The sequence below is a fragment of the Nicotiana tabacum genome, chromosome 18 (assembly GCF_000715075.1).
Source record: "Nicotiana tabacum cultivar K326 chromosome 18, ASM71507v2, whole genome shotgun sequence".
NCBI lineage: Eukaryota > Viridiplantae > Streptophyta > Magnoliopsida > Solanales > Solanaceae > Nicotiana > Nicotiana tabacum.
This window is the reverse complement of record NC_134097.1, coordinates 60,957,404-60,977,786: the sequence shown is the minus strand read 5'-3', so window position 1 is coordinate 60,977,786 and position 20,383 is coordinate 60,957,404. Positions and strand designations below refer to the sequence as shown.

Genomic DNA, 20,383 nt, shown 5'->3' with positions numbered 1-20,383 from the left:
CTGCTCCATTGCTCAACTTGATAGCAATTTGGTATCACGCTTCGAATTAATTGATCTTGTCAAAGCAAGTAAGATTTGTTGGTATGTTCAGATTGGGTCTCAAGGGACTCGTGTGAGTTTCAAATAGATTTGAGTTATATTACGCTTGTTTTTTTATGTTTCGATGTTGTTTCTTCAAATATAAATAGTACCAAATTAAGCAAATAAGCTCCAATTTCTATTTTGATTGAATCATTAGATCTGTATCACAATTACAAAGTCAGAGAAAAAAAGAATTGTATGAGGAATTTATGATCATTTTACTAAGAATAAAGTCATTGTCCAAAGAAGGCTTAGAATTAGGTATGACAAACGAGCGTGTCAAGTCGGATATGAGCGGGTCAAAAGGGCCAATTCAAAAAACAAATAAACTACCCGACCCGATCCATATTTGAAATGGATAAAAAATTATGGAAAATTTTCTATATGAAGAATTATTCGATAGTCTTCTTGAATTATGGATAAATTATTCGATAGTCTTCTTGAATATGAAGAATTATGGAAAACTTTCTAGTATCACAAAACTTGAGGAACCCCCATTTAAGACTTTACAAATATAAAAGTTAAACAAATTAATTATCCATTAGTTATTCATTTGATTAACTATTTTCTAAATGAAAAATATGATTCTTATCCATATTCGACCCATTTTTAAAAGTTCATTATCCAACTCATTTTCTAATGAATAATATGGGTGAATAACGATTGTCTTTTAACCATTTTCCACCTCTCCTTAGAATCAACAAAATGCATAAAATCATACCCTTTGAACAAGGATTACCATTGTGTATGCCATGAAAAATAATTGTTTGTGGTGAGTTTTAAAGGGATCTGAGTAGTAGCATTTAAACTAATGAGTGGAGTACTTGGTAAAAGGTTAAGAGGATCAATTAATAAAGGGATTGTGGTTGTTGGATTAGGGTGATAAAGAGCAGGTGTCACTGCTGGTGTTGAATTCCCTATTGTGGTTTCTGTCATGATAAAAAAGATAATTACAATAACGTCATGAGGCTTGGAAGCTCTGACGACATAATAAGCTTTGTATTGCAATCAAAATGAATTGCATTACACTATTGGTACAAAGTGATATTTATATACAAGGAATATAATGTTAACATAGTGTGAGAATGAAAAGCGTATATTGGCAAGCCACAAATTTGGTGGCTTAACCAAAGGAGGATCTTTTGGCATGATCTGCAAAATATGTTTTTCCTTAGTGAATTGATTTGCTGAATCACTTATTTCCTTACACAATTTCCTTATGAAAATCAACAGGAATAATTTACTGCACCATTTGTTCGTTCAATTAAGTTAAAAAACACCTTTTATGCCAATAAGTTTGTATTTAATTCAATAACGTGTAGCCACAAATAGATAGCCAAAAAGCAAAGGGAGAAAAAAACATGAGCTAAAAGAGGGAGAAAGCTGCTCAGAATTTGCAATCAATTAATCATGAACAATTTTCATAAGTCCAGACATAATTTTAGCAAGATCATCACTGCAAGCTGATGAAATGAGTAACTAAAGACATTTATATAGAAGAAAAAAGGCACGGCAGCCAGAGAAATTACAACCTCAAAAGAAACTACTTAATTAGAATAGCTATAGCTCTCAGAGAAATTCCATGAAAGGAAATTATGCAGACATTCAACACGGCATCAGGTTCTGACCGCCCGTCTGCTTTTCTCTCATCAAAGAGCAATAATTAAGAATTTACCCATTACGACTAAAAATTCTCTGACAAATACCAAACGAATTTAAGTATATGAACAACTACAAAAAGAAATTGATGGCATCAGATAATAAGCGGAGTTTATAATCCACATGATTATTCAGTGTAAACAAAAGTATCATCATTTGCCATGTAACAGAGCCATCAAATTATCAAATAAAACAGAGGGGAAAAATAAAAATATCGGAAGGTCCATTTGACCCCAAAGCAATGGAGTATAAAGTGCAATGGGCTGGTAAGCCAACCTTTTCAGTTTATGCATCAGCTATAACTCCTTATACATACAGCAAATCTGCTGGCACAAGAAGAGGGTAAATCCGATGCAAATACCATAAAGACTAAACAGCATTTTTGAGAAGCAATAGACAAATAGAATCAAAGAGATACCAGAATAAAGGCTAGGTTTTTTCTTTCTTTCTTTTTACCCTTTGATGGACTGATATTGGAAAAACGGCTAGGGTTGGGCTTATATAGGGTTTTGAGAATGCTAGGGTTTTGATTCTTTGGAAAAAAACGCTATAGTGGGCGAGCCGGATTTTATTTTATTTTTTCTCTATTTGATGCGTGGTGAGCAAAGACAAATACTCAATTCGTTCACTTTTATTTGTCCATTGTTAAATTTTGCACGCTTTTTAAAAAATAATAAATAAAATACATAATTTATCATAATACACATATTAATTGATACATATTTTTAATAAATTTAAGAAAATAATTTCAAATAGGTGATTAATATTATAGATATAATAGGAAAAAAAACTTCTTCTCCTAATATACTAAAAGTGATAACTAAAAATGAAAATCTATTTTTAAAATAATAAATAAATAAGTGTACGGAGGAAGTACAAAAGTACATTTACATAGTTTATAGTACTATAAATAAATACATTTTCAAAGCTATTGTTTATTTTTTATTATTTACGCAAAGCATCCAATACATTTTCAAAAGACATACTCCCTCTGTTCCAATTTATGTGAACCTATTTTCTTTTTGGTCCGTTCTAAAAATAATGACCCCTTTCTAAATTTGGTAATAATTTAGCTTAAACTTATTATACTCTTAATGAAAAGCTTTTATAACCACACAAATACTCTGAGCCACTTTTTGACTTGTTTAGGATCATAAATTCCAAAAATCTTCATTTTTTCTTAAACTCTGTGCCCAGTCAAATAGGTTCACATAAATTGAAACGGATGGAGTATAACTACCATGCTTTTTTGCGAAGGAACTAAAAGTAATTTTACATAAATGCATTTTCAAGATTTTGAACAAAACGTACTTCCGCGAATAATTTTAAGCTTCAATTTCATGTTAATCTTATGGGCTTACACATTGAATCAAGTTGAGCTAGTCTTCCATGTTTTTTGTTTTTTTTAGAAATTTTCATAAAGCACTATTTTTTAGTGGTAATTAGCTATCTATAGATATCATTTGCTATATTACGGATTGTAGATACGTTTTCTATTGTTATAAGATGTATTTAAGCTGTTGTATTCATGAATACAGTAGCAAAAATAGACGTGAATCAGGGAAGTCCAGCTAATCACTTGTTGTATTCGAGTGTATTCGACTGTATTCATGGCGTAAAACATGGGATTACAGCTGGACAGATTATTATATTCGACTGTATTCAACTATATTCACGGCGTGAAACGGGGAATTACACTGTTTTTAAACGGAAAGTGAATCAATTAACATAATAGACTCCTAATATAACTCAACAAACTCAATTATAACACACAAAATTTGTATTTCCAGTTATAAAAAAAATTCTTAACCGAAAAATACCCCAAAAACATAGCAATCTTCAGAGAAATTATATAATACATCTAAATAGATAAATTATATTAATTAAAAAAATATATGAATAAATCTTCAGACCAGAAGGGTTGTTCTGATGGTAAGCAACCTCCACTTCCAATCAAGAGGTTGTGAGTTCGAGTCTACCCAAGAGCAAGGTGGGAAGTTCTTGGAGGGAAAGATGTTGAGGGTCTATTTGGAAACAGCCTCTCTACCCCAGGGTAGGGGTAAGGTCTGCGTACACACTACCCTCCCCAGACCCCACTAAGTGGGATTATACTTGGTTGTTGTTGTTGTTGTTGTTGTAAAAAAATATATGAATACATTTATGGAATATAGCGATACAGTGAATACGATGAAATACATAGAATACAGCAGGATACATTGAAATACAATGAAAAAAATACAATGAATACAATGAAATACATAGAATATAACAAGATACATTGAAATACAATGAAGAAAAGACAATGATTACAATAAAATACAGTGAAATACATTGAAATATATTAACAGAAAATTCAAGTTGCTTAGCCCCAACTCCGTCGTCTTTGTTCAAGAACAACCCTAATGTCGTCTCGTTGAAGCAACATTGTTGACGACATTGTCGTCTCGTTCAAGAACAATTGTCTCATCTGCAAGTCCACAACATTGTTGACGAAAGGAAAGGATTTGTGAAAGCAAGCAATAGATGGTCACTGGATCTATCATTAAAAAGAATTATGATTTTTGTTTTCTTGCTAAGTATTTATTTGTATTCCTGAAACTGTACTATATTTTTGTACATACTCGGCAGGGTATGGCGAATGGTCAACCTGTCCAGAAACATCTTTATTGGCGCTATCTCTATTGCCTCAAATTGTACAGAAACCTCTAACTTTTGTCTGTCGCCTGAAGCTGTACAAAGGATATGAGATCGGGAAGCAAAGAGAGTGAGAATAGATATGGAGTAGGGAATAGGAGAAATTTGAGGGGATATGAGAGAGAAAAATAATACAAAGCTTATTTTATGGTTTAAGGATAGGAGGTGACCATAAATAAATATTTGGCTATAAAAAATCAAAAGGTAGCTATAAAATATAATTTTTTAAAATGGTATTTGTGTAAAATAAATAAGGTATCAACCTTTGCTATAGAAGGTAACTAATCTTTTTTTTCTCATCCGGTATCCGATACTCACATTGGGGCCCGACTAATTCTGGATTCTCGCCACATTGCGGGTAAAGCGCTACCTAACAAAGGCGACTCTATAACCAGGATCTCGAACCACGACACCTCTGGTTAAGGATGAAAAAATACTTATCACTCCATTCCATGGTGAACTCAAACAACCTCACTAATACAATATACAAGTATATAACACAAAGCCGAGCTGAATCCGAGCCTTTTTGGTTCAGGGGACTTTGCCCAAGTTATAGTATATCAAATTTATCTTGAATCAACTCTTTAATTTTCAGTTGATTTTGGGAGATGAGGGTTTAGAAAATTTTCTGTTAAAATGAGGATACATATAACAATGTTCTCATTACATTAGTATAGTTTATCACTTTTTCACAAGCCTTAGATTTCCTATATATGGTCCAGTACTATAGTACTATAAGATTTACTTTCATCGATCCCATACAAGTCAATGTAGAAGTAGATCTTTATGGTTTGAAGAAAATGGATAAAATGTGATGCAAGAAGCATATTAGGGGGAGATAGATATTAAAAGCAAAAGGATGCTTGTAAGTTCAAAAAATAAAAAAAGTTGAACAGAGAAAGTCCAACAACTAAGTAAACCTCTGAGTTACCAGTGGGTCAATATAACTCTAATATAACATGGTAATGCTACCAGACGAAAGTGCAGTCTGGTGCACTAAGCTCCTGCTATGCGCAAGATCAGGAAAAGGCTCGGACTATAAGGGCCTATTGTACGCAGCCTTACCCTGCATTTATACAAAAGGCTATTTCTACGGCTTGAACTCGTGACCTCCTGATAACATGTCAGCAACTTTACCAGTTACGCCAAGGCTCCCTTCGGAAAAGCAAAAATTTGAAAAGCTTAATCAGAATAGGGGAAAAAAAGGTACCAAATTAAACAATCTAGTAATTATGTGATAGAGAGAGAGGGAGACTCCTAAGTGAGTGCATGAGTTAAAAACTAAAAATAAATATACACCTGAAATCTTCTTGACAAGAAAAGAAAAAGATCTAGCCTATATATATACAAGGAAAATTTTCACATCAGCAACCCATTCCTTGCTCTTCAAATTCAGCAGGAGGCAAGAAGCAGTCCATTGGCAAATCAGATATATTGAAATCAATCTCTTCAATCATCCAAGTCTCCTCAATCTTTGCTCTATAGTCTATGTTCTTTCCATATCTGTAAATTGTTGCTGCAGTCTTCCCACTGTGAGCAATGTTGATACCTTCAATATATCTATAATCTTCAAGCATAGATTCCATACTTGTTTCCCAAAAGACATTGCTATCCCCCTTTGGTGACTTCAATCTTACTAATTTTGTGTCTTCAAATTGAATCAGAAGCCCTGTCCTTTGGCTGAAGTATCCCAATATTGTGTGATGGACAACTTCTGTATTTGCCGTACTTTGTGCCTTGAGCATGTCTATGCTTGATTCTAGTTTTAAAATAAAACATTCTTCATCCTTAATAGTCTTTTCTCCAACGCAAATAGCATTCAAGAACAAATTGGCCGTTGATCTAGGGTCCAAGCCCTGTTCATCAAAATACATAAACTCGCATTTGAATGACCCTTAAAGTCAATTTAAGCAGTTGGATGAGCATGCAAAAAGTCATGAATATGTATTAGAAGATACATGATTTATTTTGCCATCAAAATTATGCATGCATTCTAGGTAAGCAACCGAAATATATTAAAGAATTCTCATTTCATTGCATTTGGTTGTACCAACTATGTCTCCATTCTGTTGAAGCAAAGACTATAGGCATGATTTAATTACAGAAATGCTGTGTATGTAACACTTTCATCAGCAAAAGGATACCTGGAAAAACCTTCTAAGGGGTCTTGGAGGACCTTTTGAAGCACTAGAAGTAGAGGAAGACTGACTCCAAGCAACCTTCCCATTACTTCCTGCACTTATCTTGCAACCTGAAACAACCAATTCTAAAACCCACAGGTCAGGGTTCTTCTGCCAAAGCACAAAGGCTCCAACCTCACAATGGCGTTTCGAGTTGGCGTCACCACCACTTTGATGGATGTCCCATGTAGCCATCTTCACCTGCCCTACTGCACACATGCTATTTAGCGAATTTAACGCCGCCTGCCCTCCACATGCTGCCAAATATTGTTGTACTATGTATTTAGCAGTAGCAGCCTCCTGATGACCATAACGTACGAGTTATGAGTTCAACATATATAGTTTTTCAAACTGAAATCTAAATCAGTTAAAACATTTTCTTTTGTCTTTTTTCCTTGAACCTTATTCATATCTAAGGAGTTGAACAAGAGCATCTGGCCAGGGCAAAATTTTAGATACAAGTACAAAACAAGAAAATGGTAGCAGCACTGAAAATAGGAACTAGACATTGTTTCTCTAAAACTCTTGAAACAACAAATACAGTTTACATTTTTAAAGCCTGTAATTGTCAATATTTGGAGAATGGTTTACCAAAAATAACAAGTTATATTGCTAGATTTTATCCAATTTTAAGATTTAATCGCATTCAAGAATGTTCAATAAGAAAAGGAAACAAGGAATAGAGTGCTTACCATTGAACCATTCCTAACAGGCATGTTATCAGCAATATGGTCCAATTGAACTTGAAAAGGGACAAGAGCAGAGCCAACGATTTTAAACAAGAACATGAATTGATCATTACTTGATACAGCGGCATGATGAGAAGAAGAAGAATATCTGTCTGCACTTTGAGCCCTCATAAGATTGCGCATATTCCGCCATTGTAAGGCACCATTGCTACCCATATTGTTAAACATCTCCTCTGGTATGGGGACCTCCAAAACTGTCTCCAACCCATCTGCCTTGTCCAAATTTGGACACAATGTTCTCATGGGATGAATAACCCTCTATGGGATTAATCTTGAATTTTCTTTGGGATTTTTGTTATGGAAACCAAGAAAGAAAGATTATTAGTACTACATAAAAGAAAGAGGAAGTTTGCAGGAAATCATCAAACCTGCAAGAATTAAAAAAAAAAGGTCTTCCTCTTTCCTTGCTACGTGGGTGTTTCGTGTTTGGACGAAGAGCTGGTGATTTTTGTTGAGAAGGAAGGAAAGGAGAGGTGGGCCTCTACCTTCTCTGCCATAGGTCTTCCTTGGTCGTAGCAATCGTGTGGGCACGATTTTGGCGGGGAATATTACTTTCGGGAAATGATCAAAACTATCGTTATTGTTTGGTAAACTGTTTACATTTACAAAACATATTAACACGTTATTTTTATTAATAAAATTACCCCTAAGCTTAACCGCGGTAGAGGAGCCCACTTTTAATGCGATGGCAGCATTTTATGGGGGCAACGTGGCTCCGGGTTTCACATTATACGTATGGGTATACTATACCCGCCCTATTTATTTGACACTGCCCCAAAAATTTTGGTCAATTAATTTTTTGTACTTTACAAACTTGTTTTTAGTTTTATGACCTTACCTTTTTTCATATATAAGATATTTACTTTTACATGTAAGAGATTTGCCTTTTACACATAAGAGATCTAAAAAAGACATTTTTTTAAATTCAAAATTGTAAAGGGACATGATGTACAGGCACAAGATTTTCTAACACCCAACACACTTTCTGGACTTCTGATATACAGTCTAAAAATATGAAATCTATCAAATTTCCTTAAATTATCAAATTTTAAATAGATTCCTCTTCTACCCCCGATTCTGTTTTTTTTCCTTAATTTATTTTCATCTAACTTTGTTCTTCCTTGACCACATAAAATTCGATTCATAGGTTGAAAGTAGATGAACTTATCACCAAAACCAACCCTCTCCTCCTTATGTGATAGTATATGCCAAGAGCCCAAGGAGAAAGACATTCACCAAACTCATTCCTAGTAAACACCCATTTGCTCTTTTTTCATTTTCTATTTTTGCGATCCATTTAATTAGTTGTGTTTGTGATACACAATTAAACACGCTATATTTGGTTTTAACAACTAGTGGCAAAGCTCTGCGTAATGAAGGGTTCAATTGATTCTTTTCAGTTGAAAAATTATTTTATTACGTAAAAAACTATTTCATTTAACCGCTAACCTTTCTCGGCTAAGAATCTAATATCTTTCTATTATGGTTCACAACTTCACATTATCAAAAAGGCTCAATAACATTTCAATTCTAACTAACATGGTAAATCGAATTTATTTTATATCCTTCGGCCGAGACTACTATCGCTAATAATATTAAGTTTATGTGGAAAAGAAAAAAAATCGAATGAATAAGTTTTCTAAATAATGTAGTAATCCATAGCACATTTAACGTAGGAGGGTGTTTGGCTAAACTTATAAGCCGGTCAAATTGGTTTATAAACACTTTTTGATTTATCTATGTGTTTGGCAAATATCAAAAGTGCTTATAAGTTAAAATAAGTCAAAAATCATAAGCTGATAACAGCTAGGCTAGCTTATAATTTTTAATTTTATAAGCATTTTTGGTTTGACCAAACACTTTTACCATTTTATCATAAAACACCATTCCTAAACACAACTTCGGCGTCCCTCTATTCATATCCATGACCTTGACTTTATTCCGTCACCCATTTGTCGAGACCAGGAATACTTCTGTCACCTCCTCAACCATTAACAGTAATATGAATTTTCTTGCCATTAACAGGAAATCTCCTTTATTTGTTAACAATTCTTTTGCAAATTTTGTGTGCCAGAGAAAAAAAAAATTGGTAAGTTCCTAAGTTTTCCAAATACATAACCAGCCCCTTAAACTTGTCTCATATTTTCTTTTGAACATTTGAACTTAGGCTAGTACCTATTGAACACCTAAACTCTACTAAAAATGTTTCAATTAGACACATTTTTTACTGAAGTGGTAAGAAATCCAATGAGATATCGATACGTGGATTTGAATCCCAATTAATAAGAGAAAATTGAGGGAAATAAATAAAAAGCTATGTTCCTCAAACCGGGAACGGTTGCTATGGCCTCCTCCCCTTCGCTCGAAATATTCAATCAACTCAAGATGATGCATCAAGACAAAAAAAAATATTTTAACATCTGGGCATAACTTTTAGAAAAGCCAGATGAAATCTTCACTAGGAACCTGCAACCGAGCAAGAAAGAAACTTTTAATTAAAACTAAGAAAGCAAAGCATCAAGAAATAATTTTCGTGGAGAAAGCAGAGAAATCATGAGCTTTGAATGCTTAAATTAAGTTGGTTTTGTGGTGGCAAAAAAGAAATAAAGCTGGAAAGTGAAAAAAGATTGATTTTTTCTTTCGAAGTCGGGAGAGCGATTCAGATCTAAAACAACTTTAAACTGAGAAAGATAGGAAACGGAGATGATGAATTTGAGGAACCAATCTCTAATTGTTGTTCCTCCAAAAAATTTCAGCAAAATTGCAGCTGATTGTTGTGTTGTTGGAAGTGGGTATAGATTAGCAAAGCCAAATCTAAGATCTTTTGGAATGTTCTTGGTGATGATGTTTTTGTGGACAAGTGAGAATCAGGTTTGCAAGCCAGCCATGGAACTTGCCAACGGCCATGAAACTTTCCGGCAAGGTGGTCCACCTTCAAGTAAATGGAGGCAAAGAAAAATGGAAAAAGAAAAAGATAAAAAATAAATTGACCATTTCGGAGATATGACGAGTTTAAAGAGCGTGGGAAACACACACTTTGCTATGTCAGCAAAATGTGTCTAATTAGAATATTTTTGGAGAGTTTAGATGTTTAATAGTACTAGCCCAAGTTCAAGTGTTCAATTGAAATATTGGACAAGTTTAAGGGGTTGCCAAGTGCCATTGGTAACATTATCTTATTTTGTTGGCAAAATACATAGGTTACCCCTTGAACTATGGACCAAATCTCTCTTACACACTTTCTGAGCACGAAAATCATCTTACACACTCAACCTTTTCAGAGTGTCTCTAATACCCACCTCTTTTTCCTTGACCAGTTTATAAAAATATGTGTAATGTCACGCACCAATAAGATCATGACATGTGTCATTATTATTATTATTATTATTATTATTATTATTATTATTATTATTATTATTATTATTATTATTATTATTATTATTATTATTATTATTATTAAGAGAAAATATTTAAAATTACTCTTATATCCCCGATTTAAAAAGTCCTCCAACACCTGCATCTTCGTTTGCCCTTCGCCGTTGCAAACTCACCGGAAAAAAGCCATAACCATCACTTCTTAATCTTCACACAAATTTAATTTTACAATGATTCATCCATAACAAACCCAAGATCGAAAATGAAAGAGATAAAAACTAAAATTGCAACTCCTATGTTCTCAATTTCCCTCCTCCATATTCAGATCTCATACACAACCAAATAGAGCAAAATCAAAATCAATTTTTTCTTTTCATTAATTAAACAACTCCATTATGAATAAAAATCTCAAATCTTCCCTTATATGAAGGAAGCTGAGTTGGAAATTTTAGAATTTTGGTCATTCTCATGAAATACATTTTTTTAAAGGTAAAGATTGGATGTTTTAATGGATTTTAATGATAAAAAATATGCAAGAGAGAAGTTTAGAGGAGCAATCTTAAAGAAAATGTACAGCACCTTCTTTAAAAAATTTATCAGAGTTTTGGTTGATTATACTGTAAAAGAGACGATGGGAAGGGAAGACCGGAGAGGGGGAGGGAGGGGGGGTGTCCTGGTAGTTTGGGGAGGACCTGAGACAAAAGAGAAGTTTGACAGCTTTTTTCATTTGATAAAAATAATAAAATAAGGAAAATATTATTAATATGGCACGTGGCATAAAAATATGGATTTAGACAAAATATTTACAATTTTACGCGCTCATCTTTTTATGTTAAGCACGCAAAAGCCACGTAGCAAAACAGGTGTGTATCAGATACACTTTAAAAAGGTTAAGTGTGTAAGATGATTTTCGTGCTCAAAAAGTGTGTAAGAGGGATTTGGTCCATAATAACCTATGTATTTTGCCTAAAAAAACATCATCGTTAGTGATTGCCATGAGTAACGCAATAAAGTATTCATTATATACTAATAGCCAAAAAGAGGTATATTTTGCTGATTGTTGAACCTTTCATCGTTCTCTTTCCTTCCTGATGGAGAAAAATATTTCTTTCAAGTTTTACATTATATTTTGTTTCTTTTTTTTTTCTGGAGAAAAGAAAAAGGAAATTTTTTTTATTACAAAATCGTTGCAGTTATTGATTTTATATTAGTACTTCAAGCTTGTTTTTAATTAAAAACAAAAAGAACTTGAATACTTATTTATTCTACGCGAATATTTGTACACGTGTTTTTTGCTAACAAGCTTTAGTCAAATATTTAGTTATTGTATGTTAGTTTATCATATAATAATTATAATATATTTATATATATAAAATAATCTTGTCTAATAAATTTAGAACTAAATAATAAACTGAAACATGAAATAATTTGTATTTGAAACAATTTAGAATCAAATATGTTGCAATAATTAGTTCTTTATTTGTGTAACAATTTTAAGGGCATTTAAGACTTTTTAACAGAAAAAATTTTCTTATGAACACTTCCCTCTGATTATTAATTTTAGCACTTTTATCCAAATACATAACGGTGTATTTACAAAATCGACTTAAGCATTTAAAAGTATTTTTCAACACTCGATGCTCACTTTCGACCAGCTTAACAAAACAAGCTTTAGATGTTCTACTATACTATTGAAAATTAGTTATAGGTACCCTCTAATATATTATTTTTTTGCTTTCTACCATATCATTATCCATTTTAATATTTCTACCCCTATATCTAGTAGATTCATCCTTAAGGACACGTGGCAGCATTTTAAATCGCCTAACCATTTACCCTTTAACTCACCCGCCTGAATATCCTCCGAACCATATAATGGACTATCTCACTGCCATCCTCTTTATTTACCCGTAAAATAATACAATTGAATTTATAGCATGTTTTATAGATAAATGAATCGATTTGACCCAAAAGTAGCAAATACATAAGAACAAAAATAAAATTATGAAATGAAATTAAAGAAAATACGAGCTTAGCTATGAACCTAGCCTTTTCGGCAGCGAAAGTGAGAACAATACTCACGAACAAAGACTAAGACGAAAAATATAAATTGAGAGCATAATTTAGCCTTTTTTGTGTACAAAATATTTTTTTCTACAAATGATGTTAATTCCCTGATTTATAGCTTTATTTTGGAAGGCAAGATCCTCAAATCAAGCTCCTCTTGAATGTGAATAAAATCATCATTGATGGCCTCATAACGTTTGGCTATAAATGCAAATATCCTCTGTAACGGTTGCTCATTGAATGCTATACGATGTCAATATTCTGAACCTTTGTTAGCGATTACTCTGTATTTGAGATTCATTCAGCCAGTCGTATGCCTGTATCCGGTGCCAGTTATTTTCTGACTCACGTCCCACCTGTTTTTAGTTCCATGTGTCACTTCATCATTCGCCCAACTGTCACTAATTTTACCTCATACAGATAGTTTTCCTACTTTCTGGTGACGCAACTCAGTGTTACCGGGAAGTAGATAAGAGTTATTTTCTTGGCGGAAAAGTTCTTGAACGACCTCTGACACTTCAAAGGACGCACGTCTTCTCATATTTAATGACCCGAACATGTGTTATTTAGCAATTCAGTAATTATTTTCGCCAATTTTTGAGGTAATCATGACCACGGTTTTTGCCATCTATAACTTCCCTACTACTCCCTATTTTTACCCTTTACTTTTACAACTCCCCCTTCTTCTCCAATTTATCTTAGAACCCTACTTGCAAACTTCAACTTTCTCTTCTAACACTGCTGGCTTCAGAAATTCTGGCATTCTCTTCTGTGGAGACCCAAAGAAGAGCAAAATAAATGAGACCGATGTTGAGTCGGAACCTCCTACCATAAACACCATCATACCTCTTCATCTTAACACGAAATCTGACCTTCAAGAACAAAGAGAACATGTGAATCCCAAAATTGACAAATCCTGGCATGTTCGTAGGTATATTTCTTCCATTCGTCCTCCTAGCATTCTTGTTGTGAAGGAGGATTGTAACTGTAACAATATTGAAATCCTCACCCCTAGCGAGGTAAAAAGAGTCACATTCTCCAAACAAGGATTCGTATATATTTATACATACCCTTTCACTTTGAGAGTGGGGTGACGGAATTGACACAATAATCTTAGAATTTCGCTACCGATACCAAATATATTTGGCATAAGTAGGCCTTCCGTGTGGCGTATTGTGGCTTGCCTCCGAAAATTGTGCTTTGATTGGGAAAACCCTAACTCTCGCACACATGATGAATCTCTATTCCCCAAAGATTTTCCATGGGGTAGTGCTAAAGCTTAGAAAACACGGTTATCATGTCCTCCTTACCATCATTGATGACGACAACGACTGTGGATGAATGGAAAGGTTCGTTATCATCTCTACTAGGGACATCATTCCGACCATAGCACCAGCTTTCCCTGAGTCATGGAATCATTTTCGTAAGTCTTCGAGTACCTCTTTATTTTCTTGCTCAAAAAGGCCTTCCTTCTCTACTAACTTTATATTTACCTCTTTCCAGATACTTATTAAAAACCACCACGGGTTCAAGATTTGGCCTAATGGGTACAGAAAATTTTATACATTACTACTTAGGAATCCCGACGGTGGAAAGAAAAAGCTCCCAAATACGGATGGAAAACCAAGAACCATGGCAAACATAAATTTTTCTTTCAATCTTTCAATATATCCTCGAAACAATTTAACTATCTTCTTGTATCACATAGGACTTTCGAAGGGATCTGTCATTTGCCCCGACATCAAGGCTCTTCATGACCCGGTGAAAGCTGAACGAGTACTGCATAATACCCTTAATCAGAGGAGGTCTCGTGAATCTACTTGCGCCTCCGTGAATGTGCCTCCTCTTGGAGTCCTCAGCCCAAAAACAAGAAACCAAAAATGAAATGTATCTCCTCGGCTGGACTCAAGAGAAGAGAATAAAAGAAACACCAACCGAAACGACCACAGTGGACCTTGATGATGAAGAAGGGGCTGATGATGAAGAGGCTCCCCTTCAAAGAAGAAAAAGATCTTCATCAACTCAACCAGATGCTCATCCAGAGAGCTTCAAACTCCACCACCAGAAGAAGTTCAAGAACTCTGGGTGATATGGAAATGGCTAAAAACACTTCATCTTATTTTTGAATTCCCACAGTTGCTTCTGGTCAAAGGAGTTAAATTCCTGACCTTCCTCCACTGCCAATTTCTGAGCCCATAATAATTACCTCTCCATCTACACCAACTGCTTCTTCTCCATCGGCCCAAGTTGAAAAAATGGAAAGTTCTCCTTCTCCACTTGACCATGGAAATCTGGGAAGTACTTACTCGGCACCCACTCAGGACCCTCATAAAAAATAAAGTGTCATTCTTTCGGTTTTGAATGAATGCCATATACTTTCCAAGCCAATGGATCTTATCGATAATCTGAAGTCGCTGGCCTCAAAAAAATACTAGAGAAAAATGGACTCCCTTTCTGCGGATTGTCTAATAAATAATAGCATGCATTGCTCGGCGTAGGTAACAATCTAACTTCTTTACGTATTCTTTAAATTTATACTTTGAATTAATAACTTTAGTTCTAAACTTTTTCATGCCAATCTTCTTGCTTCTGAGGGCCTGCAAATATTGATTATGGACAAGCAATAGCTTACTTCGGAACAAGATCAGTTTTTAGCCAAACGGAATCAGTTTGTCGAGCGTCTCCCGATGTTGGAGGCAAAAATCACTCAAATAGATGACCCAGAGGCTCGATTGTAGCAGTCCGAGCAAGATAGAATGTCTCACAGCCAGGAAGCTGATCAGCTACATGAAAACCTTAAGGAAGCAAAGGCTAAGTGGCATGACACCAGGATTGCTGCTGCCGAGCGCAAATCTGTCTTTATGAAGCAAGTTAATAACTTGGAAACTAACTTACGCTCCAAAACTGAGGAGGCCAATGCTTCCATGGATCAAAGATAAATGATGGAGGAAAGTCTCAAGAGAGTCATGGAGCAAAATCAAATTCATGCCGCAACAAATGTTGATCTTGATTCCAGAATCAGCATTGCTAAAGCTAAAAATGAAAAGCTTCAAGCGAAGATTGAAAAACTCCAAGCCAAACTCCGAGATTAGGAATATTCTACTCTCTTCTAGAAGACTTACTCCATGTACCATACGAAGAGAAAGACTTTGGAGGAGGCCAAAGAAGGCATTGCAAATATTGACCAATGCATTGCTAAGGCCCGGGAGTTGGAGATAACTGCTCATGAGAACCTCCCTTCTCGTCCCATTGCTTCTGATTCATCAAATACTAATTCTGAGTATTCGAGAACCAAAAGAAAAACTGAAGAAGATGAGGGCCTCGAACCGGAAGTGGAACACCCTTCTCCTAATAGAGAAAACGAGCATTCTTCTCTCCTTTCGGGTTCTGGCAGCAAGAACTGATGTATATATTTTTCTTTACTTTTTGTAATTATTCCATAACCTTTTACTAAGTTTGGAATTTTAATCAATAAAAGAAACCTTTTGTTTAAGTATTGTGCAAAAAATATTCTTTTTCATTTAACTGACAAAGCTTCGGGAATCTTTTTGCATCCGATAGCTTTTGATTCTGGGCATAAATACTTCCGAAATCTACCATTTACTATGAGGGTTTCATAATATAGGGCTCTTATGTTTACTGTGCTCTTGAAGATGACGTCTCTTGTTCATTACGGCACAAGCATTTGAAGTTTTTGTTAACTTTTAAATGATAAAACAAATTAACGTATTATTCGAACAAGAAATAAGATAAAAATAGAAGGACTTTGATTTATTCACTCTATCTTTAAAAGTACGTTTAAATAAACATTCTTTTGCTTAAGTAATAAAGATTCCAACACATATAGCTAACTTGTATAACTTATTTCTGCGGGGGCTAATCATGATGTCCTCGATCCTGATAAGGCATTGATTCTGGTTCTAACAATCACTGGTCTTCATAACACTTTTAGTACCTTGTCATGTATAATTTCCCCCCAATGTTTGAATCCTAAGTATGAGAATTCAAACACTTGAAGTATTGCATTCGACCATTCCTTCGTAGTATGCTTTACATTGATTCCTCATTAATAGAAGCAACTTGTGGATGGGTAAATAATCTATTTCCAGAGGCTAATGGAAACAATGAGAGTCTTGGGAGATGATATATGCTATCTAACCAAAGATTATTTAACCATCCATAGGCTGATTGCCACGTGAGTTAATCTACACAGAACGGTTTATACTCATGCTAAAATGAAGGTAATAGAGTTTTCAGTTGTTGATTCACCAGTGAAGAGATACTTTTCGATGATCCTTCCTTAATAGTATGCTTTACATTACCACCTCATTAAAAACCTTTACAGAAAAACCCAATTAGGACAAAAACTAGACGAAAGGAAAAGAGCACATTGCATTCTTTCAGTACCTGCAAGGATTTTTAGCAATAATACATTTTGAGGTGAGTCACGTTCCAATTGCTTGGCAATTCAAATCCATATTTATCTTCCAATTCATACAAACCTTTATCGGTTACAACTGAAACCTGGTAAGGTCCTTCCCATGTTTGTCCCAACTTCCCGACATCAAGTTCCTGATATTTCAGTTACCTTTCTCATAACCAAATCCCTAACTTTGAAATATCAGATATTTCTCTACGGTTGTAATATCTTTCCATCCTTTGATTTTGTTCCACCATCGTCACATATGTCGGATTCCCCTGCTCTTCAAGCAAATCTAGTTTAACTAGCAACGCTTCATTGTTTATTTCTTCGTTTTCTCGGGAAAATCTTAAGGTCGGTTTCTCCACTTCCACGGGTATCAAACCTCTGAACTGTATACAAGTGAAAAGCGAGTTTCACCCGTGCTCAACTTTGTCATGATTTGGTATGCCCATAACACACCGGGTAGCTCATCTGGACACTTACCTTTATCATCTTCTAACTTCTTTTAAGGTTTTGAATAATTATCTTGTTGGTCAACTATGCCTATCCATTAGCACTCGGACGGTATGGTGAAGATGTAATTTATTTGATCTTCAATCATTCCAAAACTTTGTGACTTTGGAACCTATAAATTGTGGCCCATTATCACAAACAATTTCTTTCGGTATTCTGAATCGACAGATGATGTGATCCCATATGAAATCGATCACTTCTCGTTCTCCGATCTTTTAGTAAGCACCTACTTCAATCCATTTAGTGAAATAATCAGTTAAAATCAAAAGAAATTCTACCTTACCGGTTCCTTGTGGTAAGGGATCGACTATGTCAATCCCCCATTTCATGAATGGCCACGATGACACCATCAAATGCAAGAGTTCCAACGGTTGATACACTAATTGTGCATGGCGTTGACATTTATTGCACTTTTGTATAAATGTCTTTGCGCCTTGCTCCATTCAAGGTCAATAGTAGCCAGCTTTAACTAACTTGAGAACCAATGAGTCTGCACCAGAGTGGCTCCCGCAGACTCCTTCATGAACTTCCTTCATCAAATAGCTAGCCTCCGATATCCCTAAACACTAAGCCAAATGGTTCTTAGAATGACCTCCTGTATAACTATCTGTCAACAAGACAATAACGAGACGCCTTGATCCCCAGTGCCCAGGATGCTTTCGGGTCTTCATGTAATTTTCCATGCCTTAAATATTCAATAAACACGTTCCTTATTTCCCAGATCAAGTTAGTTGAATTAACTTTACAGTAGTCGTTCACATCAAACATCGAATGCAACAGTTGAACTACCGCACTAGAATCAAATCCTTTCATTTTTGTGGATGAACCCCAATTTGCTAATGCGTCTACTTTCACATTTTCTCCCTTGGAATGTGGACGATTGACCACTTTTTGAACTGGGAAAGTAATGCTTGAACCTTGTTCAAGTATTGTTGCATGTATTCCTCCTTGGTGTCGAAAATTCCGTATACTGGGTTCACCACCAGCTGGAGTCGCACGTTATTTCAATGACCTCGGAACCTAGTCCCCGAGCTAGTTCAAGTCTTGCAACCAAAGCCTCATACTTGGTTTTATTGTTAGTTAATGTCATAGTTCTAATGGCTTGTCTCAGGGTTTCACCCGAAGGAGTGATTAATACTACCTTGATTCCGGAACCTTTTATGTTGGAAGGCCTATCCGTAAACAAGGTCCAAACTCTCGATACCATTCCCAATACCAACACTGGTTCTTTAGCGGTTAAAGGCATTAATCCCGAACTGAAATCGGCCATAATGTCGGCTAAAACTTGTGACTTGATTTCAGTCATGGCTTGTATTCAATGTTGAATTCACTAACTTCGACTGCCCATTTAGCCAAATGACCCGACAACTCAGGCTTATGAAGGACATTCCCTAAGGAAAAGGTTGTCACAACGGTTGTTGGATGACATTGAAAATAAGGCCTAATCTTTCGAGAGGCAACTATGAGAGCTAAGGCTAGCTTTTCAAGGTGTGATATCGTGTCTTCGGTCCCGTTAATATTTTACTAATATAATAAATGAGAAATTATGTACCTTCTTCTTTCCGAACTAAAATAGCACCTACTACTTCTTTTGAGACCGCCGGATAAATCAATATTTGCTCACCTTCTCCCAATATTGACAACAACAAAGGGCTAGACAGGTACCTTTTTAGGTCCTTCAGTGCCTGTTTGCATTCCAGAATCCATACGGCATCGTTCTTCTTTTTCAAAAGAGAAAAGAAGTGATAACACTTTTTTGAAAACCTCGAGTTGATCCTGCTTAGTGTTGCCAATCCACAGGTCAACCTCTGTACTTCTTTCACACTTGTCAGCTGGTCTGGGATATCTTCGATGGCTTTGATCTTATCGGGGTTAACTTCAATTTCTCTTTCCGAGACCAGAAACCCCAAGAACTTTCTGGAACCCACTCCGAAGGCACACTTCCCCGGGTTGAGCTTCATGTTGTACTTTTTCAGAATGTCAAATGTCTCTTGGGTATTCCTAGATGATATCCTGCATTAAGAGACTTAACTAACATATCGCCAATATAACTTACTTATCTATTTTTCAAACATATTATTAACAAGTCTCTGATAAGTGGCTCTCACATTTTAAGCCCCAAATACATCAAATTATAGCAATATGTGCCAAAATTTGTGGTAAAAGAAGTCTTCTCTTGATCTTCCAGGTTCATCCTAATTTGATTATACCTAGAATAAGCATCAAGAAAATTCATTAACTCATGCCCGACCGTAGCATCAATCATTTGATCAATATTTGGCAATTGGAGAGAGTCTTTAAGACATGCCTTATTTAAATCTTTATATCTATATACATTCTAAATTTATTATTCTTTTTAGGTACTACTACTACATTAGCTAGCCAATCGGATTAAATTACCTCCCAAATTGAACCTATATTAAGTAACCAGGTTACCTATTCCTTAACAAACTTATTTCTAACCTCTGCTATCGGTCATTTCTTCTGCCTTACCATAGGGAAGTTAAGATCTAGACTCAGTTTATGGACCACCATCTCCAATGGAATACCTGTCATATCTAAATGCGACCATGTAAAACAATCAACATTATATTTAAGAAAATCTATAGTTTTTAACCTGAGTTCGAGACTTAACCCCGTCC

The 20,383-nt window shown here is 35.1% G+C and overlaps 1 protein-coding gene, 1 long non-coding RNA gene and 1 other non-coding gene across 4 annotated transcripts; all 3 read right to left on the bottom strand.

Annotated features, from left to right (window-relative positions):
* Positions 1-1,485: 1,485 nt before the first annotated feature.
* LOC107781919 (uncharacterized) lies at positions 1,486-2,263 on the bottom strand. Its single transcript, XR_001647110.2, has 2 exons — positions 2,159-2,263; positions 1,486-2,063 (listed from the first exon to the last, which is right to left on the bottom strand). It is a non-coding gene; the product is annotated as an uncharacterized LOC107781919 (long non-coding RNA).
* On the bottom strand, positions 1,828-1,904 carry LOC142173157 (small nucleolar RNA R16). The gene has a single exon (XR_012702590.1). It is a non-coding gene; the product is annotated as a small nucleolar RNA R16 (small nucleolar RNA).
* A 3,015-nt stretch (positions 2,264-5,278) lies between the features above and the next one.
* Positions 5,279-7,862, bottom strand: LOC107781920 (uncharacterized). 2 transcript variants are annotated; one of them, XR_001647111.2, is made up of 4 exons: positions 7,307-7,862; positions 6,579-6,914; positions 5,734-6,290; positions 5,279-5,589 (listed from the first exon to the last, which is right to left on the bottom strand). XR_001647111.2 is itself a non-coding variant. In XM_016602740.2 (3 exons), the coding sequence occupies exons 1-3, from the start codon at positions 7,604-7,606 to the stop codon at positions 5,799-5,801; spliced, it is 1,128 nt and encodes a 375-aa protein (XP_016458226.1). In that variant the 5' UTR covers positions 7,607-7,861; the 3' UTR covers positions 5,627-5,798. The 2 variants fall into 2 exon arrangements, 1 of the variants encoding a protein (XP_016458226.1); XM_016602740.2 differs by lacking the exon at positions 5,279-5,589 and having other exon boundaries at positions 5,627-6,290; positions 7,307-7,861.
* Positions 7,863-20,383: the final 12,521 nt, after the last annotated feature.

Excerpts from the sequence above, each read along its gene's own strand:
- LOC107781920 (XM_016602740.2), bottom strand. The coding sequence starts at position 7,606 with ATGAGAACATTGTGTCCAAATTTGGACAAGGCAGATGGGTTGGAGACA. Across the intron at positions 6,915-7,306 it reads CTGTTAGGAATGGTTCAATG|GAGGCTGCTACTGCTAAATA; the intron begins GTAAGCACTCTA and ends TATGGTCATCAG. Across the intron at positions 6,291-6,578 it reads CCCTTAGAAGGTTTTTCCAG|GGCTTGGACCCTAGATCAAC; the intron begins GTATCCTTTTGC and ends TTTGATGAACAG.